At 39.3% G+C, this 19,596-nt stretch overlaps 1 protein-coding gene across 5 annotated transcripts in view; it reads right to left on the bottom strand.

Annotated features, from left to right (window-relative positions):
- Window positions 1-19,596, bottom strand: part of BICD1 (BICD cargo adaptor 1) — a 172,139-nt gene that overhangs the window by 70,501 nt on the left and 82,042 nt on the right. For all 5 annotated transcript variants that reach the window (XM_027659734.1, XM_027659694.1, XM_027659713.1 and 2 more), the window contains exon 2: window positions 16,310-16,522. In XM_027659734.1, coding sequence (XP_027515535.1) covers window positions 16,310-16,522 — 213 coding nt within the window. The remainder of the gene's footprint in view (window positions 1-16,309; window positions 16,523-19,596) is intronic.

The following is a 19,596-nucleotide window of genomic DNA, read 5'->3' as shown; positions in this document are numbered from 1 at the left end:
AAAAAAAAAAAAGCACAGCACTTACGGTCTTAGAAACCTGTTCCTCACATAAACATCTTAAAAGAACAAGTCAAATAAGGCCACAGACTACAACAGAGCTTCTCAAGTCTTAGCTGGCACCAAGTAAAATGCTTCTTGTAGCCAGCTCTCTGTACCATAGAGAAAAAAAGCCTTCTGGGGTAATTCTTGCAATGTAAGAAGGTTGGAAATGTTTTCCATGTTGCAGAACTTTATTCCAATGCAAATCCTGCATTAGTTTTTTCCACAGTAACTCTGAGGTTTAATGTCCTGGAATCAGGGCACAAAGCTGAGGGATGGTGATTTTTCTATAATGCACAGTGCTGAAGGGTATAACCAACTGCATTCCCTGAATAAGGAATTTCTTAACTTAGTTGAAGATGGAGTGCATGCCTGAGTCTGCCTTCAGGCTAGTTTTACACCGAGGATAGCTGAAATGCATGTGTCTGGCCAGAGTAAGGCATAAAATTATTAAAAGTATAAGGTTGCAAAATATATGAAAGTCAATAATGCACAGGTAAAGAAAGGAATGCAGTCCTCCTGGGAGGGGATGTACGGGAAAGATGTTTGAGTCTGCAAGAGAAGACATATCTGTAGTTCTCCCTTTACTCAGAAACAACTGCAAGTGAGGTCTGCAAAAGCCACTTCCTGGCTGATAAAAAGACCTGGTGGTATCAGCTTTGAATGTTTTTTCCCTTATTAGCTTCTCTTAAAACACAGAACGACCAATCCTACTTACCTTACACAGCAGTGTTCTTGGCAAACAAACAAAAGCCTACCATCCCATCAATCCAGAGACATCCTCTTAATGTTCATTATCATAATCGGGAATGATGATCTATTACTGCTTTGGTTGCTCTTTCATATCCACGTCCCCTCAGAACTTGACTGCTGTCCCAGAAAAGCCATGCTGGAGACACAGGTAATTCATCCCTCTCCTCTGGGATAAAAATCCTCTTCGAATAAGCCCCAAGTACTATCACTAGCTGCCAGCCAGCTACCAGACAGCACAGAAAACCTCAGCTAGGACCACATTCCTTGCAGTCAGTGCCCTCTGAAAGCCCAGCCATGCACAAGGGAGCTCAGCACACCATGACACATCTCCATCACCACAGTTAAACCTCTCAGTACAACTGTACCTTAAATCTGGCTGGATTTAAGTGGTGGGATGTGGCTTGGACATTGTGACAATAATACGTGATGAATAATTTGTTTTAAAAGAAGTCTGAGGCCTCTTCTGAGAAACACTAAGTACATAAATACAGAAAAATGTTCACCTTGGGAAAACTATCTCTGCTATTAAAAGAATTTGTTTATTCTTTATCTATCTGCATAGCTTACGTTCTTTAAATAAATGGCATTTTTAACTTTCAGCAAAGCTTTTCATTGTGAAAATTCCAGATACTAGCGCTGCAATGGGCTCGTTGTTCAGTTGGTCAACTATGTGAACAGGGTACCACCATAGGCATCAGAAGCTCCAGCACAGGAGGAAAGGTGAGGGTGAGAGACAGACACTTCATACTACAAGTGCACTTTGCCAAAGGGTCAAATTAGTTTCAGTGCTTATTCTTATTTTCTAAAAGCAAATACAAAACTTTAGGACAATACTAATTTTTTTTTTTAAATCTATCTTCTGAAGAACATGAAAGTGCTTCCCAAAATAATCAAAATCAAAATGCCTACTTCATATACAATCTCTCTCAGACCTAATTATTTTTCCCCACCCTTGGTTGAACAATAATAGGCTATCAAGGCTGTGCAATAAAATCCTACACTATAAAGTAAAAATTAGAGTAAGAAAAAAAAAATCTGAATTTAACTGGAGAACAGCCTAGCTGAAAGCACAGGTTCTGTCTCTGTATTTATGAGAGAAAGCAGCAATAAATCATGTTTAGAAGCTGACCCCAATCATGCTGAAATAATAGAAGTTTCTAATGGATTACAGACAGGAGATGGAAAGCAAAAACAGGAGAGGGCACATGGCTCTGCACCCCAGCAGCCCCTGAGTTATGTGCTTCAGTGGAGGAAGTGACATGTGTTTATTTTACTTTACTCTTGTTTCCACAACCCATTTTACCACACCATGGAATGACACCTTTATAGGGCCTGAACTGTTTTTCAGCTGCAGCACTAGATTTAAAAACAATTTGACCCTCCAGACTTAGGACGGGAATGATGCTTCGAGCTGTCTCCACTATTACAAGGCACAACTAAGAGACAGAGTTCCCTTATAAAACACAGCATTAAAAAAAATCCCGTTAAACAATAAAGCTTAAATGCATGTAACAGAAACTGCCCTTGGTTTTAGCTTTCAGTAATAAGACCAGCATTGCAGGATGGTGTAGCATATACCAGAATTTTGTTGCAGTGTTGGACAGAAAAGAAACAGTCATGGCTACATTTCTTTAAGCAGAGGCATGTAATAAAGAAGAAATCAGCCTATTTTGGTTTTAATGTTTTGAGCTTGCTTACAATCCCTGAGGAATGGGTTAGTGCAATATGATATGTAAAACAGGATGGTTACTCAGTCTTTGCATTTGCTTCTTGATGGAATGAAAGATTATCTCTCCAGTTCACTCTGAGTTATTGCTGTGATTTTTAAATAAATGACAACAGGGATGAAAACAATCTCCAACATATTTGAGACCTTTGGAAGCAAGGAGCTTTCCAGTTGTAGTCAAAACCCTACCTTTTTTGCTAACTATTCTGCCTTTAAATAGATGATCATGGCTCTTTCTACCTCAGGGCACAGAGTTACAGAGGCTGTAGCACTGGTTATTCTGACTATGCAAAACATCCTTATCTAAGGAGTGCAGCTAAGAACAAAAATGTAGACTCTGGTAGGGGAACTTTGGAGTTTCAGTTGGTAATATGCATTTATTGGATCTGAAAAGGAAATATGATTCCCCAAAGTAAATGGTAAAAGAATGATTAATTTACATAAATGTTGCTGATGCTGAGCTGGTGGCTGATTTGCCTTGCCTTTCTGATTGCTGCAGTGGGAAGCTACGTATTAGTATTCATTGAATTCCTGAAAACTGGTCCTCAGCTCACCCAGGCAATCCACAGCCTGCACTCAGCAGGAGGCAGGTGGTGCAGCTGTCCTGTGTTAGAGATGACCATAAAAAAAAAAAAAGTTTATTACTATTGATAACATGCTAAAAGGAGGAGGTTTTCTTAAACAGAAACACCAGCAAGGTTGTACGTTTCTTATTTTAAGTTTACAGACCTACCTATAGTTTTCTTTTTCCTTCCCAATGCTGAAACTTTTTAAACTTCAGAACATCCACTGCCATTACCCCTTTCCCCTGAAGATGATAATATAGTTTCAAGTGGACTAACAATATAGAGGTATTTTTAAATTCTATTAGCAATTTAAAGTTCAATTTCACTTACAGCCTATGAAGTGACCTATTTTAAAACAGATTTATGGCAGTTATGACTCTGGCATAAAAGTCCATCTCACAATGAATTTGGTGAAAAGAAACGATTTAGTGAGGGTAGGTAAGTCATAACTTCTAGAGGACAAGAAAAGTGGTAATTGAAAACTCATAATTGGCTTTTTAAAAGCATTTGCAATGGACAAAAGCATAAAACACTGCAAAAAAATATGAAAGCTGTCAAGGGACTGACTTCAAATCACCACTGACATTTACAGAGCATTAGCAACCCAAGTTGCATGAAAAACAGCCATATGTCTTAGCCTCCAAAACAGAAGTATTTTGATGATGACTCAAAGATCTTCAACAAAATTAACACCAAAATCACACTAATCACGTATATCTATACCTATAGTTATGTCCTACTTGTTTAACAACCTACTGTGCAGTAAAATGTTTATGAGAATTGCTGCCAAAATAAGGTGAGCTCCAGCTCTAAAAAATGTCTATGAACTTTTCTGAATATATCATCAGTAAACCTATCCATAGGCTTCTTTGGATATCTTTCATGCTTCTGTTTCCAAACATTTTTCGATGTCTTTGTGAATTTGAACTTCTTTTCCAACATCTTGCAAATGGGTCTGCAGATTCAATCATTCTTCCACATTGCATTTATGTCTTGAACAACAAAACAAGGCCATCCTTTTCCTCTCAGATTTTTGGAGCAAGACAAGGCAGAGTGAGTTTAGGAAACCTTGTTGCTGACTTGATGTAGGCCAAAATATTGAATTTTTCCCTTAAATATGTTGCTAATTATTTGACAACAGACCCCTGCCCATACTTACTCTTTAGATTTTTTTACTTTTTCTTCCCTGCTTCTCTTATGTGCCTAGAGCCCTCTTGCATGCCTCATCAGACAATCACTGCACATGAACCACCACTCAAGAGAAACACTTTCCTTTTTCAACACTGACCAGAGTTTTGCCCCTGCCATTTTAATCACATCTAGCTACTAAGCAAAGAACCAGAATCCAGTATTTTCTGGCTGCTGTTGTGTTCCCATTTCCCTTAGGAAAATGAGATGTGGGGAAACATGAGCAGCAAACACAAAATACCCTGTATCAGTAGCCAAAACTCACAATATTGAATTTTCGTGACTAGGTATGCAGGACCGATGAGAAATGGCCCATTTTTAACTCACCTCACTCTGAAGCTGACACTGCAATGCCACAGCCATTCCTCACCTACAGTTCACAGCCAGTATCAGAGCAGACATCCTGACTGTTCCACTGAAGTGAAAAATCACATATCTATGATGATGCCTTCAAGGCACATTTAACTGAAAGAGCCACCACACTGTGCTTCAGGAGAGGAAAGGCTATATAGGCAGAATGAATGAGCACTGAAGACAAAAATTGCATTCATATCGAGTCCTACCTATTTGATGGGGTTTTTTAAACAATAACCTCAGAGGCAGAAAAGCTCTGATTATGTATGAGCATCTGCACGTACACATCTAAAACATTTGCCAGCAAAAGTGCATTTCTCTCAATCCTGAAGCTTAAAAGTGGATTTGACCATCACAATGAAAGGGTGACAACACTGTCTGACCTCTGCCTGACTTGCTGCCCACCTCTTGGATGCTGACTGGCACTGACTGTTGAGAATAACTAAAAATAACCAGCTTGTCTCACACATTGTAATAAGGGCAAAGGGAGAAAAAAAGAGGTGGCATATTTGAGGTTCTTGCTGTTCACCCTTCTGTCACCTTTCTCTTATAGTTTTCCCCTTGAGAACAGTTTGTTGCAGAAAGCACAATTAGCACAGACTATGGGAACCAAGAACTTATTAATGATTTCATACCAATGACAAACTGGTAATGAGTTTGAGGCTTTGAGGCAGGAGGGAACTGGAGAACCTACTCCACAGAGGACCACCTTTAAGGATAGCATCACACTGCCACATGGAACAGGCTTCATTTTTGTAAGATGTAGGTTGAATGAATCCAAATCAGAAAATGCCAACATATAGAGCACAAAAAAATAAATCCCAAAGACACTAACTTTTCTCATGTTTTTCAGGGTTTCATAGGTTTTTGCTTCTTTTTTATTTTTTGTTCAGTGGGGTTTTTTGCCAAAAATAGTAGCTGCTAACTATCCAAAGGCATGTATTAGATGTGTTATGCTCCATCTCACTGCCATTGCACCTTGCAAACCATCCACTTCTGTGGTCAGGTCATGGGCAATACTCCATATTCAAGACATATCCCTAGGAATAGGTAAGTCCCATTTCCCAGGATCACCTAGTATATCCCAGGAGAAACTCTTACAAATAAATCGGTATTGATTAAAAGAGAAGAAAAAAATACCCTGAAAATAAATATAGTTTTTGAACAAACAAGAGCAGATGTGGAAGGTCAAGTACCTTGTATGGTAATTACTGTGCACGTGTGATTAGCATGCATGAGTTTCTTTCAAGGTCCAAGTGCTAATCACAGCTCCAGAAGAGATTATTAGATTTTTCAGTTTTGCTTGGTGGATCTCATCTCTGAATCAATAACTAGTCATTGCCATCAGTTCTGCTCTGCTTCATCCCAAGCAAAAGTTTAGGAGGAAGCAGGTACAGAAAACAGGCAGTGACGCATCCCTATGCAGAGGACAGGAGAAAATCAACAACAGAAGGCGAAGTCAGGCAGAGGTAGAATGCACATGGGGACATCCAGGAGAAGAGAAATGCAACTGCATCACTTGTGTACTGATGACTGGGAATGCATCGAGATTAATGTTCTGTAATCCCAATGAGTACTGAAGGCATAAAACACTCAACAATTGCCAGGAACATTCTAATACTGAATGACTAGAAGAACAACATTAGTCTCTCAGAGAAGCTTTGATTTTTCTTTTTTAATTGGAAGCTGCTCAAGATATTAAAAAAAAAAACAAAATCAAAGGAAATTAATTGGAACAGGGATAACAAACTTACCTTCACTCTTTGTTTAATATTCTTTATCAGTGACATGTGTTACCAAAATGTATGCTCTATTTGCTCATGCACTCAGGTAGCGAGGACTTTCAGCAAAAATTTCTCCTTCTCCTTATACCTTTACTTTATCTGCAAGAATGCTCAAGCTTTTGGGCTCAAGTTTCAGAAAGTCAGCCACCCAGGGTATTCTTCCTTTCCCACTTAATCCCAGGCAAATGAATGAAGTCACAAGGTACAAGTCAACACAGCTCCTGGGCTCTTGCTCCTGAGAGTCCAGATCATATTGCAAGGATTCTGTAAAAATTGGCACTGCAGCTAATCACAGCACTGCCAAAAACCATCTTACTACACACCACTTGAATAGACAAAAGCCCAAGTTATTTTTAACCAGCAAATTAATACTGAAAAGAATGAGTCAGCACAAGCAGTTCTTAAGAGGGCTTCCTCACCTAGAAAAAAAGCAAGGCAGCACATTTTGAAAAAGTTAAGACCACAAAGACAAAAAATAATGTTTTGACAAGTTCAGAGAGCTGTTAGTCCAACATCCAAGGGGTTATGCATCACTCACTGATGCAAGATAGCTGAGAAACAGATACTTTTCCCAGCATCCCCAACCAGCCCTGGGTGCTGGGACCAGATCTTCAGGTGTAAGCAGCACTGATGGCCCCATCCTCCAGGAAATTTGCCTTACTCTCCTTTAAACCCAGGTAATTACTTCTGGCTTCCTCAGCACTAGCTCACTCAATACCTTGCACAAGGGGGTACATAAGGGGCTTTGAAACACTATCTCAGCAAAAATAAGGGGTCATTATTTCAAAGAACTTATGTAAGAACAAGCACTGCCAGATCCCGATTTGATTAATTACTGCCCAGAGATTACCAAGTGCAGCTGAAAGTGCACCCCCTTTCATTTTCTATTTGAGGCCCTGCAAAGGTCCCTTTCTAAAAGAAGGAGCTGAGAATTTGAGTATTTATAATAAGGCACTCTGTTATTTATGCAACAGTCCCTCGGTTATGCTCCATTATCCCACTTGGCCTTCTTATGACCTCCCTACTGTCCATTGTTTGACTCTATTCACAGCAGAGCTAAATGCCTGAACCTTGCCAAAGAAAACAGTGTCATGAATGTGTCAGATAACAAGTTTGCATCCGAAGTCATTCTTTGGGGCTCATTAACAAGAAACACAACCACTCAAAGATGTGGCTTGCAGGTATATTCCAGGGTGAGAACCAAAGAACAAGCAGCTGAAGATTACCCTGAGAACACAGTGACACAACAAAATGTTTAACAAATTTAAACAAAATTTATCCTGCACTGTTGACCTTCCTGTTCTATTACAGTTGGTGTATATGAGGAATATGAACTTGGAAACACAGTCATTTTATGAGTGATTATCGCAATTTAGGATTATAAACCACATTTCAGGAAATAAAAGTGTAAATCTTTACCACGGCCATCTTTAGTTTCACCCGAGTGGATTGTTGGCCAAACTGTGAAGTAAGAACCAGAAGAAAGTGTTTGGTGGTAACTAAGGAGAAGATGGAGTTGAAGGGCAGATTTGTAATTAAACCTTTGTCAGTTAATACGGTCACTCAGAAGCATTTGATGCTGGACAGGTCTTGCTGCGTATACTGAAAACACTTTCTTTGACAGATAGCATCAGTCTATTCATATACCTATCAATTTAATAGCATGAGAAGAGATTTGTTAGGATTACAAGTTACAGATTTCCTGTCTCCAATACAAAGAAAATAATTTTTTTTCTTTTCAGAAGTGAAGTTCTGCGAACAGGGAAAATAAATGCACAGGGCAGAGGAAACCACTAAAATAACACCCTCACAAAACCACTCTAAAAACTACATGAAAATGAGTAAAAAGGTTTTGTCAGCAAACACTCATTGATGACAACCTCCACAGTTTTGCCCCTTCCAGGTTGCCCTTCACTTACAAACATGCACTGGTGATTTTACAGAGATTGTGTCAAGAGGACAGCAATTTGGAACAAGGACGGGGTCACTCTTCACACTGTTAAGCCTCAAGTCCCCAGAGGTCCTGTAGCTCTGCCCAGTCTAGATGGAGCACAAATAAGTGCTTTCACAGGGAAGGCATTAACACCTGAACTGTTAGCAGGTTTGTTAAGAGGTCCAGATAAGACACAAGTGTATACTGGACTCTGATTTGAAGCATGTCAGCAACACCTAATGAAATTTCCCATGTTATATAACATTATGCTATTATATGACATTTCAGATGAAGCTCATTCTGAAAATACAAAGAATAAGGAATCCATAGATTTTTAGCAAACTTTGCAGCCTCTTAAGGCAAAAACACCATCCATTAACACTGTCATTAAGGGAGGGAGAAAAATTTGTGAGTGTGGCCTGGCATCAGCAGGCTGGAGAATCTCCCTTCAGAGGGCTTCTCTAAAAACAGGAGGGAGAACACAAAAAACACCCTCAGTGGGCAAGTAACAAACTGATTTATAAGCCTAATTTAGTGCTGGTTCTAACCAGTTCACAGTAACTCCCAAAACAAAGGAATGTAAATATTGTCAATTATACTGTGCTAATAATGCCCTAAATTGTGATGAGACCACTCTTTTGACAGGAGGAACAGTTCTGCTGTCAGAATCCAGCTCCACTTTGTTTCTCAGACAGCTCTGACCCCCACAGTCATTTTCATGGGCTGCTCTAGCATCTCACTCCTACAGCTTTTTTCAAAAAGCAGTGCTTGCATGAAAGTACATTAAGATGAAAACAACATTAATGAAAACACCATTGCATACTTCACCATATTTTCTTAAAAATTCTCCTTCTAAAAGTTAGAGAATCATTTAGGTTAGAAAATACCTGTGAGATCATCGAGTCCAACCATTAAGCCAGCACTGCCAATCCACCATTAAACTGTGTCCCCAAATGATACATCTACGTGTCTTTTAAATACCACCACGGTTGGTGACTCCACTACCTCCATGGGCAGCATGTTCCAGTAACTGACCACTCTTTTCACGAAGAAATCTTTTCTTAATATGCAATCTAAACTCCCCTGGCATCAACAAGAGGCCATTTCCTCTTGTACAACCACTTCTTACTTGGGAGAAGAGACCAACCCGCACCTCACTACGACCTCCTTTCAGGAAGTTGTAAAGAGCAATAAGGGCCACTCTGAGTCTCCTTTTCTCCAAGTTAAACAAATCCCATTCCCTCATCAGACTTGTGCTCCAGACCCTTCACCAGCTCTGTTGCCCTTCTCTGTTCATGCTCCAGCACCTCAATGTCTTTCTTGTCATGAGAGGTCCCAAACCAGACACAGGATTCAAGGTGTGACCTCACCAGTGCCAAGTACAGGGGACAGTCACTGCCCTGGTCCTGCTGGTCTCACTATTTCTGATACAGGCCAGGATGCCATTGGCCTTCTTGGTCACCTGGGCACACTGCTGGCTTATGTGCAGTTGGCTGTCAACCAGCACCCCTAGGTCCTTTTCCACCGAGCAGCTTTCCAGCTACTGTCTCCGAAGCCTGCAGTGCTACATGGGGTTGTCATGATCCAAGTGCAGGACCCAGCACTTCACCTTGTTGAACCCCAATACCATTGTCCTCAGCCTATTGATCGAGCCTGTCCAGATCCCTCTGTAGAGCCTTCCCATGTTCCAGCAGAAGAACACTTGTGCCCAACTTGATATCACCTGCAAACTGATTAAGGGTGCACTCAATTCCTTGGTCAAAGGCCATTGCTGCAAGTACCAGCATAATATCAGCAAGAAGATAAATATTTATAATACAGGCTTTATTTAATTGGTGTAGATGTCAAAGTAAAGTTCCATTCTTCAGCAGATTGAGTGGGATAAAGCCATTGATGCAGACACTGGGAAGCACAGGACACCACTACGAGGGAGTAAGAGATCAGTAAGGATGCTGCATGCATTGTCAGAGTCAACACTGCACTCACTTAAATCACTTCATGTCTAGGGTAATCATCAGAGCACAACCACAGCTTCCCTCTTCAGTGCATGAAGAAAATTAGACAACTACAAGGAAAAGCAAGTTAATAACATCAAAAGGAGTTCACTTTGTCACTACAGCCAGGCAGCTGACAGGTGCTTCCTGCAATACATGGTTCCTAGCAGTGATTCCTCCTCCAAACTTAGTTTTTCTGTCTTTTTTCAACACAGAGTTGGTAAAAGTTGCCTCACTTGGTAACCGGGGGCTACGTCCCTCCAAGAGCTCATCAGTCAAACCACTAGCCATGGGAGATCCAGGCTGAAGATCATGCTCTCTCCAGAGGATGGAAACAGCTTTGCTGAGGGCTGCCACCTCACAGAGGAGAGACTGGGGTTCTGGTCTCTGCCCCAATTAATATTTAAGTATTTCTTACCAAACATTAATTGAAATAGGGACTAGAACTAGTTCCCTATTCCCAGCTGAGTGGCTTAGCCTTTAGGCTAAGTCATTCTTATCAGCTTGCTCCCTCCCACTCTCCCTGACCCACAAAATACTAACTATCCCTCAACGACGTGGAACAGCTTCACCTGAAGGAACGAAGAGCTTTGCCAACTGACTTCTATGGCACTTTCTTCAGAGGAAGAAGTAGATTTATATATCCTAGGCTGGAGAAGAAATTGGAGCCTCAAACCTTGCCACAATCACAGAGCCAAAGGGAATCACAGAACTAGGTGATGAGGTCAGGTGGGAAACATCTCCTTGGAAGATCCCAGTAGCACCTACAGCAGTGCTCAATATGTAGCAACAGTGTTGTGACAGACCTCAGTCCAAGCCAGATGCATTCCTGAATGCATGTAGAAACCGAATTCTAGATGCACAGAAAATTTTACAGGTGGAAACTTAGGCATATAATGACTGCAGAAGCTTCCAGTACTACATGACAATTGAACATATAAAGGATCCCAATTTTGGACTTAACTATATCTTACATTATATAGGAAGCACTATGTAACCAAGTCCTGTTATAGTCTAAAACCAGAGCAAGAAAACCAGAACCTGAAATTGGTGTGTTTGTCCTGGTTAAACCATGACAGGTTATTGACTACATCTGTGTTCACATTTAAAGGCCTTAGGCTTTACTCAAAATTGTCAAAAATGAAAAACACCCTAAATCTTCAGACTGAAAAACTATGATTTCTAAATAGGAAATAGCCAATTAGAATTTAAGCTATATTTAATATAGAAATATTTAATTTTTTAGATTAAAGTCAACTTTAAGATGATGACTATAAATTTTTTCCCCTTCTCAAACATATGTTCCCCTCAAAAAAAGTCCAGGCTATCACATCCATACATTTCCTGATTAGCATGAAGTGCAAGATTTTTGTACTGCTGAAGTGAATCAATGTTTAGCCATTGATTTCAAGGGCTGCACAACTTCATCTTAGATATTTTTTCACCTTGTTTCAGCACATAATATATCACAAATTTGTATTTTTCTTCCCACCCACTTGTCCACTGCCCTCATTCCTGTTTTTGCCCTCCAGAAGCCCAGGTGTGTGCTGTTTCCATGGCCCATTACCATTGTCATCACATAAACCTCCCTTCTCATCTGTTATCTCATGGACTGCTGGTACTGCAGGTACCCAGGTGTTGATTTCTTTCTGCAATCCCTGCAGCTGCTGCCGTGACATTTATTGGAGAGTCTATGAGTTTTAACCCTTTTCTTCCTGACTTTCTCCTTTTTACTAGTCCTAATGGGAAGAAAGAGCTGACCCACACCTGCCAGCCTCGGCAGACACAAAAGCATTTATCTACCCACCTCACAGAACTCATAATACCTACAGTCTCATAATACCTACAAAACTCAAACAGTACCATCACCTTTCATCTCTATTTTCTACCTGCTTCCTCTTGGCTTCATGCTCTTTCCCCCCTCATTTCCACCTGTTTTGAGTCAGATGCCCAGCATCAAGGCATCATGATAGAGGAGTAGGATCTATATACTGACACTGATATTACCTATATATGGAGATCTCCTAACTATGGATATCACAGAACCACTCAGGTTGGAGAAGACCATTGAAATCATCAAATACAACCTCTAATGGAGTGCTTTCTGCTCCAGTTTCTGAGCTGGGTCATCTGTGCTTGCATAACCACCTCTGCCAGTTATCAGTTTCTCAAGGTAATGGTTTCACTTCTTTATGGATCTATAAACTGCTTTTTGTTACCATAATAGATTTTTCAGTGGCACAAATGGAAAAAACAGTCACTCATCTCCCAAATATAACTGGTTTAAATAGGAAAAAAAAAAAAACTGCTCCAGAGAATTAGAAAATGACAGAAGATTGTATTTTTAAAAAATGGTTTTAAAGAAAGTATTTAACATTTATAACTGCAGACAATTCATATGCTGTTAGAAAAGGCTACATGAGCTAATAACCATAATGATCTCTCCATACAGAGAGGCCCTCTACCATAAACTATGTGGTGCCTGACATACAGATTTTGTCAATCTGGTCTCTGACTGCTAAAAAATGATCTCTCTGGCCTCAGTTTTAAAATCAGTACACTTTTGGTTCAAGTTAAAGCAATTTTAAAAATCTCCAAATAACCCTCTATGTTCCCTATCTGAGGTCTTGATGGGAGAAAAGAAAGAAAAGGGCTACCAGCTTTCCAAAATGTATGTGTTATTTAGTTAGGTGATAGTTAATAGTATTCCTATCCTTGTGGGTCCCTTTCAACTTGGCATATTCTGTGATTTTTATTACATCAAAAATAATGCTGCTGGTATTTTACTCTTTTAATAATTTTAACGTGAAGTTAGAAAACTATCTTGTACAAAGATTCCTGGTTCATTATTCACCATTAGGGTGAAAAAAATGCTAGAGTTCTCAAATAAAATATGTCTTTTTCTAGATATGAGTATTGAAATCAGTTTGCTTTCCCAGACTGAGATGCATAATCTCCCGAGACCTGAGCCTGATACATTCCCTTTTATAGCAAGAGGGATCCAGGTCAAGCTGCCCTGAAGCCATCAGCTGTGGCTGTATGGCAGATACTTGCTAAAACGCATGAATTTTTAAACTCTGGGGCTATGGAATTCCCAGGATTCCTAAAAGTCATCAACATTCATATCAGTGTATTCTGAAGGTTCACAAAATGCTCATAAACATTCATATGACTGTGGACTTCTGTGCAAATTCAGAGAGCAGCACATATTCATAAGATAACTCCCATGACAGGCTAGAGAATGGAGAAGCACCAATTGTTTTATTTAGGGACATGATACAATAACAGGGGTCATTTTTTGAAAACCTAGCTATCAGTCTACAGTATCATAAGTGGCCGAGTGCGTGGATAAACTGCCACAAATTTCTGTCATCCCTGCAAAAACACTATTCCCAGAACAACATGCCAGTTATTCAAAGCTTTTATACTAAGACTGAAGGTGAAAGGAATGATTTTTTTTTTTGTTTTTTAGTTTATAAGATGCCTTACTAAGGTTTAAAAAGCAACTATAAAGTATATTCTCTTGAGGGGGGTGGGCAGGAAGAGGAAAAGACAAGATACAACCAGGTAACTTATGTCCAGAATCTATCTTTACATCACTCAGTCCAGTTGCTCACATGAAGATCATCCTGTTTTCTTTCATTTTTTTCTCTAATTAAATATTCAAATATACTGGCTAAAGAGACAAATTGCTTCCTCAATGTAGCAATCCACCCATGGCAGCATCTAATTCTGGTTTTATCCAAAAATTTACCAGAAACTTCATGATTTTTTGCCCACCTTTGTGGTTGTCTAGATCTGGAGTAAGTTAAATCTGCTTTTTCCTACTTGCAGTACCCAGAATTAAGCAGACAAAGTTCATAAACACCTAGAGAAAAAGGGCATCTCGTTTCTGCAGGCACTTGGATGTCACAGCTATAGAATTTACATGGTTGGACCAAGGTATACCAGGCTGGGTACAAGGGTGAGACTCCTTTGAGAACAAAGTGAAATACCAGTGTAATTCAGTGTGACAAGATCCCAAAGAGCCTGAAATAGGTGTCAATCACCCTCTATCTGTTGTTATTATTATTCAAGTAATTAATCACAATTGTGTGTGGTGTAATCTGGATAATGAACTGACTGCACTAATCCCATTTATGTTTAGATACATTAGTTATAGTAATATAAAAGTTCAACGTAGTTAAGGATTTTATATTCAGGATACAACATCATCTTAGTGGTAACAGTCAGTTTATTAGCCTTATTTTAGTCAAGTAAATTCCTCTATTGCACTTTAACTAACTACTATGGCTTGTTTCTATGTAGCATTAAAGCAGGAAATAATTGCAGCTGGCTTCACACTAGGGTTTACTATTATCTCCAAGGAAATGAGGACAATCAATATTCTAGGGAGGACAGGTACTGAAACTGCCTCCTGAACAACCTACAGATCGATAACCATGATAGAAAATGGAAGGGAGATTTGCATTTGAAGGAATCCCAAGGAGATCCCAGAGGAAGGAATCAAGTATAAAGACAAATGGGTATTTTCTGTAACTGTTCATTTGTGACTGAACCCCATGTCATGAGGACCTGTGAACTTAACCAAACAGTTAGGTAGGTGTGTCAGCAGCTGTTTGCCTGCCACAAAGAAGATTTTAGGATAAGTAGATATAAATTTGATAATTTTTTTGTTTCTTTACCACTGGAACGGTACTTACAATAACATATTTTATTTGTAACTTGTGAATAAATGGCATGTATCTACTTCTTATTGAAGCCTGATTTCTATTATGGGCAAGTCTAGTACAACCATTAAATAAGAATACTCAGTGGGAGTAAAAGACTCTGTTGCAGGGATACCCTGTTCCAGGGGTTTCTGTAGTATTTCACTCAGCTACCAAAAACATAGTAAACTGTAATATTAAACAAATTAATGTATTAAACAATCACTTTCCAGAATCACCTAGGAAAGATCTCTTCTAGCAGCTGGACAGTGGGGAGAGTCCCCATGTTCAAGCATTCCTGGGGAATGCAGGGAAGATGTAGGATCACTTCCATGTGCATCTTCTCAGACTCATAAATTGGAAAAACAGCCTACACTAAGAACTTGATAGTCAGTATATTCCTTATCCTCCATTTCACCTTAACTAACTGGTCAAAGACACAGACACAGTGAGTCTAAGATGTGTGTGTCTAAGAGTCTAAGAAAGGGAGCAACAGCCAATTTGTTAGCAAAGCCGAAGGAAACAGTCACCTTCCTCTTGTGTAGGGCTGGTGTTGAGCTTTAGCTGGCACAATTCATGTAGCAACCATCAACAGAGAAAGCATAAACTCATAAAATTATATCAGTCTCCCACTAACTGGGATTTAGAAACAACAGTAAGCAAAGTAACTTTTTATAACTTCCAGATTTCAAGGGGGGAAAAGGCAAGTTATTAAATATTACTAAATTCTCGATTGAAATTATTCATTGTCTCATATGGCCGCTAACTACATCTGACTTTCTTACTGTTACCATTTTCTAAACATGAGCATGTATTTTAATTTTGCTTTACAGTAGAAGAAAAATGGTGAAAGCTTTATCTAAGTCTAGCCAATCCAGAATACCTGAGAAATCATGTAAGTTCTGAGAAAGAGAGGAGTTGCGTGAATCAGAAGCGTGCAGAAAATGTGTTTATGTAAAATTCACTTATATGTAGGTGCTATAAAATACAATGCAAAATGCTAAGAGTGCTTAGGAAATTATAGCTTCCTGAATTAGGTTTTATTATACTCATAAGAATTTGTCGTCGTTGTTTAAAAATAATAAAAGATATACTTTTTCCCTTTCTGAATTGTAGCCTTTTCAGCCCATGTGGTTTCAGGGATGATCACAGACCAGAAGGTGAGCATTTTCACTTCTTGTATTGTTTTCCTTACTCAGAGCCATGTTATCCATGATACTCCAAGAAAATTCAGCCCCTTGCTCCCTGCACACCCCCATTTACCTCTTTCAAGTCTTGGACGATGGCAGTGAGCCTCTCGTTCTCTGCCTGAACATTGGTGACCACCGCCCTGCTCTGCTTGAGCTCATTCTGCATCTCCAAAATCTTCCCGAGGTAATAAGCTTCTTTTGATGCAGATTCCTGGAGCAGAGTCTCCTCCCGTGTCTCTCCATCCTCAGCCACTTTGCGGTGAACGGAGAAGGACTGTCCAAACGCCTGCAAGAGGAAAACAGCGCACAGTGAAACAACTACTGAAGCCCCGGAAAAATTATCAACAATAACAAGCAGCTGCATAGCCAGCGGGAAGGAAATAGATCTGTGAGTCCCAAACTCTGACCCAATAAATACTGCCTTAGCAGCCTCCTAGCAGCTGAGGGCCACCATCTCATTTAGCTGAAATGAAGGATCTTGGAGCTGTTCTCATTTGCAGTATGGATTTATGGCCCCCATCCAGGCGACCTCCACTGAGATCAAGATGGTGCTCTGCTAACTAGCCATTAATTAGCGCCAGTGTTTAACTCTCCTGAGTGAGACCAGCTGATAATTCATCAACTCCTTTCTTCCCCAGTTCTACAAAATAAACGCCTGGTTTGTGTTGGTTTAAAGAGCATAAATAGCTGACAAGTCTTTCTTAATTGCTTTCCATTTTCAACAACCTTTTATTATAGGAATTGATATCATGGTATGGAGAAAAGCTCCTGCAACCTGAAAGAAAGATAAATGAGTACCAAGCAGTGGCCATCTACACCCCTGGTATGCTAAGCACACAGCTTGTCAGTCCCTTCATTTCATTTGTGCTCAGTGTTTTCTGCTGAGAAGAAACAATATTTAAGTGTTCAAGATGTGTCTAAATATATAGATAATTTCTAGTGATTCTCTTCTTGCTACTGGCTTGGACTGATCAATTTAATAAGGTAGTATTTCTCACTGACAATTTCTGATGTTATTTTTGACAGCTCTGGAGCAATCTGAGAGGATGCAAAGTACAAGCCATGATAGTAGACATGATGGAGATACCAGTTAAGTATGAAACACAAAGGGGAAAACCCAGCAATAACATAATTACACAAAAAATAATGTAATAAAACGAAATAACATACACACAAAAATAAAACAAAAATAAAATAATACAAAAAGTAAAATAAAACAAACTCTTATTTGATTGTATTACCTTTAAAAAATGGATATTTGGCTGAAAGTTACATGACCTAATTCTGGAAAAAGCCAAAAGAAGGCATCTAATGTTAAGAATATTTGGCCTAACATAGGCAGAAGTTCTCTCATATCTTAATTCAAAGTGAACACATTTGAAAGACTATGACTTTTATTTTTTTCCCTAATGCATGAGAGAAAGATTTAAGTCACAGTAATATGTTATTTCAGCGAAAAATTATCCCTAAAAGTCTGATTTCTACTCAGTTCTATGAAACCACGAAGCAGAGTACACATTTGTGCCCACTGTTAACTGTGGTCTTCCTTGCCTACCTATTGATAAGAATTACTTGTCAAATTAAATCCATTGTTTTACTGCTGCTATTTATAGCCTTTCAGAACACATCCTAAGTTTTACTGGCACTATAAGTGAAGCAGCCCCTTAAAGACTTCAAAGTAAAACCTTCTTCAAAAACTTCTCAGCTTTAAAGTCTACTTCACTTAGAGAATCCTGTGAACTCAGCATTAAAGGATGCTAAAAATATTCAATAATGTATTAACCCAGCTGTCTTCTCGAAAGACAGTAAGTTACTGAAATAGCAGGCATCAGCAACTTGCCAAATAGGATTTTGCAAATAACAAGAAATTCAATTTAATGAAACTGTTAAGCACTGGTTCAGTCACTATATCTGTACATCTAAGATGACTGTTTCAGGAACGTTGCTAATAAATTATATCTTACTTTACATACTTATATGCAACGGCTCGCTGCTCCTAATTTGAGATGGAGCAAAAAGCACCAGGCCAATAATGACCTTACACGGCAAATGTAAAGGCCACTGACCCTGGGGTAAAATCAAAACACAGCAGAAGAGCGGGCAGGAGTAAGAGGGATGGAGAAGCTCATGAATAAATGGGACCTGAAGTCCTCTCTACCGCTTAACTATAGATAAATACCACTGCACAGTGATGACAGCCTTCCAGGTGCATACTGTATTTTCCTCAAATGTACTTTGAAGGTGCATTTTTAGCAGATGTGATGTTTAGAATGGCAGTGAATACAGATTCTGGGGAGGGTGCACAGCATAATGGAAAATTACTGCATACTTCACGTTCCATTGTGCCTATGACCACAGAAAACAAACTTTTTCTTTTTCCTATGAACCCAAATTTGAACATTATTGTTTATCATACTATTCAATTTCTTTCTTAAACTGCTATCAATATGTTCAAAATCAGGGGAAAGAAAGCAAGGAAGTATAGTTCGCTTTCCATATTGTTGGAAATTATGCAGATCCATGCAAAAAAGGAGAGAAATAAGAGATGTCTTTTAATATAAAGCAAGCAAAAAGTTCTGCTTCTGTATTTCATGGTCTGTATAGAACATCAAAAACTTTAAACTGTCCAGACATACCCACTTAAGGCCTTGCATGAGACTGATCACTTTTAAATTAAAGCATATATCAACATTTTTCAGCTGGTAGCCATATATTTGTTCCATTTTGATTTCATGTTTTAATAATTTGTTTGATACATTTACTTATTTCTGAAACCTTATAACCTCACTATGATATAAATATTCCAATTAACTGTGCTCACTTTTTTCACTGAAGCCACCCCCACAGTGGAAAAAGTTATTCACCCGAAAAACTTTACAGGTCATCTAACTTTACAACAGGCACAACGATTGTCCTCCAACAACAAATGGTTTCCAGACCTGAATGGGACAAAACACCTCACAAATTACAGCCCAGACACCACACTCAGCCAACAGCATGAACAGACTGCAGCTGGGGAGAGCTGGAACAGCCCCCTCCAGCCTTCACAATTACCTCCTGAACACCTTGGACATTAAAGAGGCAAAATGTTCCCAGGAGATGGGAAATCCATATTAGCGAAAGCCAGTAATGGACAGGATAGGAACTGGAGGAGCATTTGGCACAGAAGCATTCATTTGTGAGAAGCAGATGTAACTGGCACTGGCATCAAGTATTGAAGAAGGAAGCAGCAGATGAAACAAAGCTTCTTCTCAAAACAGAAGAAGCTGACAACCTGGACTGCAAGATAAAGACAGTTCACTTGCATTTGGGTCAATTATTGGATACAAACTGGTATGTTTGCAGCTGTCTGTAGATGCA

This window comes from Corapipo altera, unplaced genomic scaffold (assembly GCF_003945725.1).
Source record: "Corapipo altera isolate COAL_440 unplaced genomic scaffold, ASM394572v1 1, whole genome shotgun sequence".
NCBI lineage: Eukaryota > Metazoa > Chordata > Aves > Passeriformes > Pipridae > Corapipo > Corapipo altera.
The sequence above is the reverse complement of the archived record's forward strand: the minus strand, read 5'-3'. Positions and strand labels throughout refer to the sequence as shown.